At 27.4% G+C, this 9,584-nt stretch overlaps 2 protein-coding genes across 2 annotated transcripts; one reads left to right on the forward strand and one right to left on the reverse strand.

Moving 5' to 3' along the window:
• Positions 1–1,361: 1,361 nt before the first annotated feature.
• LOC106453318 (MATH domain and coiled-coil domain-containing protein At2g42465-like) lies at positions 1,362–5,550 on the reverse strand. Its single transcript, XM_048781098.1, has 3 exons — positions 5,511–5,550; positions 2,075–2,176; positions 1,362–1,843 (listed from the first exon to the last, which is right to left on the reverse strand). The coding sequence occupies exons 1-3, from the start codon at positions 5,548–5,550 to the stop codon at positions 1,362–1,364; spliced, it is 624 nt and encodes a 207-aa protein (XP_048637055.1).
• LOC125609235 lies at positions 4,721–6,377 on the forward strand. Its single transcript, XM_048780384.1, has one exon. The coding sequence runs from the start codon at positions 5,897–5,899 to the stop codon at positions 6,206–6,208; it is 312 nt and encodes a 103-aa protein (XP_048636341.1). The 5' UTR covers positions 4,721–5,896; the 3' UTR covers positions 6,209–6,377.
• Positions 6,378–9,584: the final 3,207 nt, after the last annotated feature.

Below are 9,584 nucleotides of genomic sequence, written 5' to 3' on the forward strand. Positions count from 1 at the left end.
TGAATAATCATGTTGTGAATAAACCAAAACTTGTAGAATTTTTGGATCAAATCAGAACTTATAGAATATTTGTTACAATATAATTAAACACTAAATTTTGATCTGCGCTTTTAGATTATTTTTATTAATAAAATTATTAACATGTTTGTCGAGAAGTGAATTTGCTGATTTGTCATCTTATCTATAATTTTAGTTAATTTTTTTATTTGTCATGCTTTTATTAGGTTTTATCTAAATCACTGATTTATTATTAGTTTTTAACTGATTCAATAATTTATTAATTTAAATAATACCCTTAATAAATTTTATATGTAATTAAAAACGAAATTTATTTTAATAATGTTAAACTTATATGTTATATTAAATATTAAATAATTGATTGTGAAATTAAATAATAAAATTATCAAAAACATATTTAAAAATAAGATAATTTTATATATCTTTTGTTGCTATCTAAAAACAACATTTTATTATAAAAGTTAAAAATTAAGATACAAACAATTTATAATTAAATATTAGTCAAGCAAAAACATTTATATAAAAATATTTTCTAAACTATTTCTAAGATATGAGTGTTTTAAAAATTTAACACAATAATAAGTATATATTTTGATGAAAAATATTTGACATATATAAATACTTTGATGTTTGATTAAAAAAGATAAATAATAACTTTGTTATTGTTTTAGATTAATAAGAGATAAACTACTAAGTATTCATAAAAGATTATGCCCGCATATGCAGGCAAAACACCTAGTTAGTTCGTAATAGAAACTTAAGCATGATTAATGGAGTTCTTAGGATGGGGTTCTTAGCATAATATAAAAAACCGTCTCTTAACTTTAATTAAAAAAACTAAGAACTCCACCCTAAAAACTTCCATTAATCATGCTCTAACATATCTTTCTCAGTTAGCATTGAAACCTAACATCTCCCTCTCAGTTACTTCTCCTTCATGAACAATTTCAATCACTTTTACTCAGTTTGTAATTATCCAGAAACTCTTCTTCCTTAAGTTGCTAAGCGGCAACCTTTTTGAATAACCCCATCTTGGGAACTGATTGCAGAACCAGTCCATTCTTATTTAGGAAAGAAACATATTGGTAAATACAGTTTTTTTTCTTTTTCAGCAAAAAGCATGTTGTGAATAAACTACCAGAGTTAGACGCGAACCAGAACTTATAGAATTTTTGTTACAATATTATTAAAAATTTGGATCAAGCTAAGCCGCAGGTCAGGAATATATGAGATTATGTTATCGTAGCTTAGGATTCAGAAAGCAAGAAAAAACACACAAAACAAAACCATTGCAGTGTCTTCTTAATAAACAAACAACTAGATTGTTACATCAAGCTGCCTCGTTAGAGCAACAAAAAATCATCAGAATCAGATTTGGCCTTCTCCTGGTCCAGTTTCGCTTTGAGAACAGACACCATCATTTCTAGCTTCTTGACGCTTTCCTCGAATTGTTGGACTCTAAACCCATAAGCCTCATCTGCTTTCTTCTTCTCCAAGGAAACATCCTCAAGATTCTTCACACGTTCCTCAAGTTGTTGGACCCTCGAACCATCAGCATCATCCTTCTTCCTCTCCAAGAAATTGTTCTCAAGCTTTGACTTCAACCAGTCAATCTTGAAACCCACTTCTTCCAGCTCACTCAATTCGCTGTGAGAGATGACTAGCTCAGCCTCTAAGTGACTCTCTGAAGGCTTATTTAGTGTATTGATGAGGCCAAGAAGGACATTCATGTATGCTGTCTTCACCACTTGGCTCTTTGGTTTGAAACCTAATGCAATGTCTGGATGCTCTGCGAGACTGCGAATATCTTCTTCACTAAAGCAACCTGCAAAGGAGACTTATGTTTATGTTACTCAAAGAAGGAACCTAAATCTATACGTCATGAAGCAACCCTACAACGCATGCAAAGTTTTTTTATACAAAAAGCAGATTCTTGTAACTTACATGAGAAGCAGAAACCTGAAAACCGTTGATATCCGCAGTCTCTTTCTCTGATACATCTTCGCTTTCTCCGTCCACAGCTTCAATTATATAATGTAGACTTCAATGCTGAGACTGTCTTTTCCCATAAACCATTTCTCCTTAAGCTGGCTACGACGAAATGCCTTTAGGAAGCCCCATGATGAATCCTCAGCGTCCAACACTTTGCTTTCCACAACTGTGAAAATAAAAAAACATCAACCACATGTTTATCTACGTATATAGTTTTTTTTACTTTTGAAAATTCAAACATTAATTCTTACTTGTTTACTGTCGATCTGCACATAAACTAATCTTCACTATACACTTCTAAAATCTATATGTATACACTAAACCTAGCTCTCTAGTTCATATATTGGTTTGTATATTCCAAACAAAAATCAATAATAACAGTTGAAAAAAAAAAAGAGCCAAACATGGAACTGGAAGGATAGAACTTCATACTCTCAGATCTGCAGCGCTCTATCTTGCGATGATTCAACACGGTGAAGTAAAAACTAACATTCCTTTTCCATCCAATTCGCAATGATTTAGGTTTTGTAGCGTGCAGATACACAGACAAGTGATCATGATTCATGAGCAAGTTTCCTTCCCTTGGGATAAACGTCGAGGTACCTGTAACAAATATTTAACCCCTGTTAATAATTGCTACGTGTAATCGAATACATCAGATCTTGGAGAAGAGAAAGGTTTTCAAAGAGTATTCTTGTTGTTTTTTACCATTCGCATCCGCCAGCAACGAATATCTTAGAAAATATGCGATCAGCTTTCTTCTTCTTCTTCCATAACTCCTCTATCTCAAACCTGAAGCTTGGATTTTGACTCCACATGTTTGATCAATTTGATTTCGTGGTTCGAGAAGAGACTAATAAATTTCAGAAACTATGTTTGATACTTTCACACATAAAGCCCTCTCTGCTTATGTAGGATGCAAAAAGAAAAAGCAAACAAAGTCTGAAACCCTTAGCTCAATAGAAAAACCAAAAAAATTTCAAAAAAAAATAATTAACTAAAAGCTATATCTCTAACAAAGAAACTATGTCTAGATCGTTATCTCCATTAATTTTAAATTTATTATACAAAAAAAAATCGATGAGATATATATATATACCACTATATGTTAAAGGAGAGGAACGGTCGAGGAAAACTTAAACCCAATTAAAGGCCAAAATGTTGATGAGGGAATTACCAGATATCAAGTTATTTTAAACAAAATCAATATTATTTTTAAAAAATCAATAGAATAAAACTATTATTTTAAAAAAATCAATAGAATAAAACTATTATTTTAAAAAAAATCAATAGAATAAAACTATTATTTCATTTTCTAATATTATTTTTGAAAAATCAATAGATATCAAGTTATTAAAACTATTTATGAAAATACATGCATATTTAAGCGATAAATAAAACTAATTTGATTTGATTTAACTAGAATAAAACTAATTGTACTTCAGTTTGAATTTAAAAGAATATATGTGACTTAATATACTCAAATATATATGCACAGAGAAAACCGAAGAAGCAAAGGTTTCCGACCTTCATAAATATATATTAGTTTCGGCCATCAATATACAAAGTATTCTTTAATTTAATGGTACAAATGTTGGTGTTTATATCTCAGTAACCCGAGTTCGAACCATATGTTTGACACTTTTTTACACTTTTTTAAAAGTATGACCCATCAAAATGCTGACTTGTTGTGTGAGTGAACTGTCTCATTATATTATAGATTACATAATCTTTTTTAATTTAATATTTATTTTACATTTATCTAATGTCACCTAACGTATGTTTATTTTGGAATAAGTTTGAACGATATTCCCCATTTAATCTTGAACGAAGGACGTAATTTTAATATTACTTTATGTTATTCAACAAATATGTAATCTTCCTGATATTCTATTTGATTTACGTATGAACCATATTTTTGATTGTATGTAATTAACTATAGTGTATGTTAACTTGAATTAAATATTATTGTATACTATATTTTCCATAACTCAATGTATCTAACTTTTCAAATCTTTTTATATCGAAAAAGCAAAACTTAAAAACAAAATAAATTTCCAAATTTTGATTTAAACATATTTAGTTTAGTTGATAGAAACAAATTTAGAATTTTAAAATTTGAAATCACGGATTTTGTGCCAAATTTTTAAACATTTGTTTCCATTTTGAAAATATTTTAAAAATAAACAAGAGTAAATCAAATATATTTTTTTTTTAAATTTGAGAAAATCTAGATTGAGATATTAAATATTAAAATTTGAATGTTGTTTAACAAAGATTATGGAAACTTAACAATAAAATAACAACTTTAAGAATATCCTTCCAAATTCTTATTATTTACAAAATAATTTCAATATATAAGAATATATTTTACATAGTATTATATTGATTCATATATTATATCAAGAAAATCTTATTAAAAATCAGTTTTTAACGACATAAGAAGTCATAATTATAAACATACAAATACTCACACACACACACATCTATATATATTTATATGTGAGTATTTATATGTTTATAACTATAAATTTTTATGTCGTCCAAAAACTATGAATTTTGCAACAGGTTTAGTATGTTAACAATCTTAATAGTTTGTTTATATAAAGATTTAAAATCTGTCATTAAAAAGATTTTAAATCATGTATTATCAAATACAAGACATATTGTACACACATATTTAAGCATTGGCATACCGAAAAGCAAACTGAAACAGAATAAAAAATAAAACCAAATCCGAATCAATGTTCACAAATATCTGAACTGTTCATAGATAACAAAAAAAAATCAGACCAAATCGAAAACCAAGTGGGTATCCGAAAATCCATAATATAGTTTATATACCTAAAAATGTTAATTATATTTAATTTTAAAATTATCAAATATTCTAAAAATATTATTTATAAACTGAACTACCAAAAAACTCTATTACCCTTTTTTGAAATTATCATAATTTCCCAATATGATCGAGTCACCCAAATATTTTTATTCAAAATATTCAAATTTATCCGAGTTATCCGATATTTATCCTAAAAATTTCAAAATGTGAATTCCAAAATTATTCAAAATTATCCAAAAAACCAGAAACCAATCCATAATCGAATTGAAGTCAAAACTGTATTGGATTTGTAATATTGTTATCTGAACTAAACCGAAAACTAAAATAAGCAAACTGAAACTACACCTAAATTCATAAATAACTGAACGGTTTCTCTATTTCTTGAATAAAAAAATTAAAAATCACAATTGAACCGGAGCCGTACCAAAAAACGAAAATAATCTGGAACCAAACCGAAAACAAAAAAAAAAATCTGGAACTAAACCAAAACCCAAATATTAGTGAACCAACATACAAACAAATTAATAGATTTGTTAACAAAACTAATCCCGCGCTTTCAAAGCGCGGATCAAAATCTAGTTTTCATTATTGTATCTTTCACCACTATACTAATTACATTTAAGGGCTCGAGTTTTTAAATGTGCCTCAGGTCTCTACAGACCCTCGTACTGCACTGATTCGAGGACGGAGATGATATCCATTTTATTGATTTCTTGATATTAAATTCTTTTTTTGTGTTACGTTATGATTTTTTATTACTTCAAAGATGGGATTATATCTACTTCTATGGAACTTTTTATATTCAAGGTTTGATTATACAAATTGACCGGTAACGTCCAAATATGCGTATGGTCAACCAAAAGTATATACTTTTACCAAGAAAAAGTATATAAAACTTTCCAAAACTTCTTACAGTCACACTTTCTTTATTACACTATACAAATTGTTTTTCCTATATATTCAGCGAAACGACGATTTCAACGCCACACAATCCAACCCCTTCAAACAAATTTTGTTTTTGTTTTTGAAAAAAAATCTTTAAAAAAAATGAAACTAAAGCAAACCAACGTGATGTTTATGGTGTTAGCCCTGATCTCGGCATTGGTTTTCCTACAATCAGAAGCTGTTGATCGTTGTCCGACAGGAAATATAAATCTCGTACCAGGATGTTTCGATGCGTTGAGATTAGCCTCGGACAAAGATTACAGCAGGCTATCAAGAGCTTGTTGCAGAGCAGTCTATTCACTAGACTCTGATACTTGCTTCTTTCTTTTCTATCCTAGCCCAGCTTACTCTATTAAGATTTTCAAAAACATTTGTCTTAATGTTAAGTATGTACCTGCTGGTTCACGTTTCTAATAAAGATTTTAATAATATTTTTCTTAAATGAATCAAAAGTTCCTATTTGATACTCTCATTCATATTATTTAATTATGCTGGTGAAAGATGCAACTATTCAATTAAACAGTATTTTTCAATTTTTGAATTTTTTTCAAAATCTGTTGTTAACTAATCCCTATGAAAATATTGAGTTTTTCGGTAAATGTTTATATACTAAAACCTATGATCATTAGTGTTGTTTTAAAATTTCTAAACACATTCTACATTTGTATTAATCCCCTATATATTATTTGAGAAGCATTGCAACATTTTTTTGTAGCCACATGTCATCAATAGAATGATTCTTAGAATCTTTAGAGAAATATGTTGATCCATTTAAATATATAATAAGCTTTTTATTAAACTACAATAAATACATTATTAATGTGATTCATTATTTCCTTAAATAAGATTACGGAATTGCCTAATGTGGCTAAAGTATATATGAAAATTAATGATTTTGAATAATAAAGATTTGATAAAAATAAGTGTGTATTATAATTATATTTGTTTTATTTTAAGCTATTAAAATAAATTAAAGAATCATAGTGTCCATATAATAAAAATTAAAAAAATTATTTATATATTATATTTTGAATTTTTAAAAACGAGTATAAATTACTAAAACTGTTAAAAGTTTAACATTCAGATTTTGTGATCTATGATTTATAACTTGTGTTATGACATGATACCAATAATTGAAAAATAATATAAGTTGAAAGTCTCATTTAAGAAGTATCAAAAATAAAAGATATATAAATATATGTATCATTTTAAATTAAACTATATGCCATATAAAAATACATAAATATCGTAATTTTGAAATTTACTTTGAACATTTTTTTGATAAAAAATTTGAAAAAATATTGACAACTTAATTTTTTAAAATATTATAAATTACTTGAACCATTATTCTCACGGTGAAAATTTTGTTATCACTAATTTAGACTTTTTGCTCTAACAAATATAAATGATAAAAAAAATGAGCAAAAAGCATCATCTAATAAATATTAATATTAACATATACCATATATATGTTACTATCATTTAAATTTAATTATACATCATATCAAATAGAAATTTTTTTTTTTGATTTATTAAATTTATTTATATGTTCGCACCAATTTAATTATACATGTAGTAGATAATGACTTTTTAATTATTCAATATAAAATTATTATTTCTTAATATGCTATAAACATATAATATATAAAATAATTTATATATATAATGTTCATCCCGCGCAAGTCGCGGATCTTAACCTAGTATATATTAAACTCTCTTCCATGGTACATGGACATCTTTTTAATTTTTTTGTGAATTAATTTAGTAAAACTTCATAATACTTCCTAAATCGGTGAACTAACCACTATAAAATCGCTATTTTCTAGAGAAACGGAGACAAAAAAAATTCCAAACCTCTTTAATCTTCATCATATGTTAGTGGAGGAGACAATTATGCATAAAAACAGTATTTCATATTTTTGAATTTTTCTCAAAATCTATGTGTTAACCCCTAATAATTTTCATGGTACGTGGGCATCGTTTTAATTTTTTGTCAATTAATTTAGCAAAACTTCATAATACTCCCTAAATTGGTGGACTAACCACTATAAAATTGCTATTTTCTAGGGAAAAGGAGACAACAAAAGTTCCAAACCTCTTTGACCTTCATCATATGTTGGTGAAGGATGCAACTATGCATTAAAACAAATTTTTCATATTTTTGAATTTTTCTCCAAATCTGTGGGCTAACACCCCTACGAAAATACTGAATTTTTCGGTAAATGTTCTAATAATGAAGCATATGATCTTTGGGGTTGTTTTAAAATTTCTAAACACATTCTAAATTTGTATTAATGTATATTAAACTCATTTTCATGGTACAAGGGCATCGTTTTAATTTTTTGTCACTTAATTTAGTAAAACTTCATAATACTCCCTAAATTGGGGGACTAACCACTATAAAATCGCTATTCTCTAGAAAAACGGAGACAAAAATGGTTCCAAACCTCTTTGACCTTCATCATATGTTGGTGAAGGATTCAACTATGCATTAAAACAGATTTTTCGTATTTTTGAATTTTTCTCCAAATCTGTGGGCTAACCCCTACGAAAATACTGGATTTTTCGTTAAATGTTCTAATAATGAAGCATATGATCTTTGGGGTTGTTTTAAAATTTTTAAACACATTCTACATTTGTATTAATGTATATTAAATTCATTTTCATGGTATATGTGCATCGTTTTAATTTTTTTGTCAATTAATTTAGTAAAACTTCATAATACTCCCTAAATTGGTGGACTAACCATTATAAAATCGCTATTTTCTAGGGAAAGGGAGACAACAAAAGTTCCAAACCTCTTTGATCTTCATCATATGTTATTTAAGGATGCAACTATGCATTAAAACAGAATTTTCATATTTTTGAATATTTCTTAAAATCTATGAACCCCTACGAAAATACTGGATTTTTCGGTAAATGCTCTAATAATGAAGCATATAATATTTGGGGTTGTTTTAAAAAATTTAAAGACATTCTACATTTGTATTAATGTATATTAAACTCATTTTCATGGTACATGGGCATCGTTTTAATCTTTTTGTCAATTAATTTAATAAAACTTCATAATACTCCCTATATAGGCGGACTAACCACTATAAAATCACTATTTTCTAGTGAAAAGGGAGACAACAAAAGTTCCAAACCTCTTTGAACTTCATCATATGTTATTTAAGGATGCAACTATGCATTAAAACAGAATTTACATATTTCTGAATTTTTCTCAAAATCTATGGGCTAACCCCTACGAAAATACTGAACTTTTCGGTAAATGCTCTAATAATGAAGCATATAATCTTTGGGGTTGTTTTAAAAATTTTGAACACATTCTACATTTGTATTAATGTATATTAAACTCATTTTCATGGTACATGGTCATCGTTTTAATTTTTTGTCAATTAATTTAGTTAAACTTCATAATACTCCCTAATTTGGTGGACTAACCACTATAAAATCGCTATTTTCTAGGGAAAAGGAGACAACAAAAGTTCCAAACCTCTTTGACCTTCATCATATGTTATTTAAGGATGCAACTATGCATTAAGATAGAATTTTAATATTTTTGAATTTTTCTTAAAATTTTTGGGTTGCTCTAAAAATACTAATTTTTCGGTAAATGCTCAATGAAGCATATGATCTTTGGGGTTGTTTTTAAATTTCTAAACACATTCTACATTTGTATTAATGTATATTAAACTCATTTTTATGGTATATGGGCATCGTTTTAATTGTTTAATACCTCCTAAATTGGTAGGCTAACCACTATAAAATTGCAATTCTCTAGAAAAAC

The sequence above is a fragment of the Brassica napus genome, chromosome A5, assembly GCF_020379485.1.
Source record: "Brassica napus cultivar Da-Ae chromosome A5, Da-Ae, whole genome shotgun sequence".
Lineage (NCBI taxonomy): Eukaryota > Viridiplantae > Streptophyta > Magnoliopsida > Brassicales > Brassicaceae > Brassica > Brassica napus.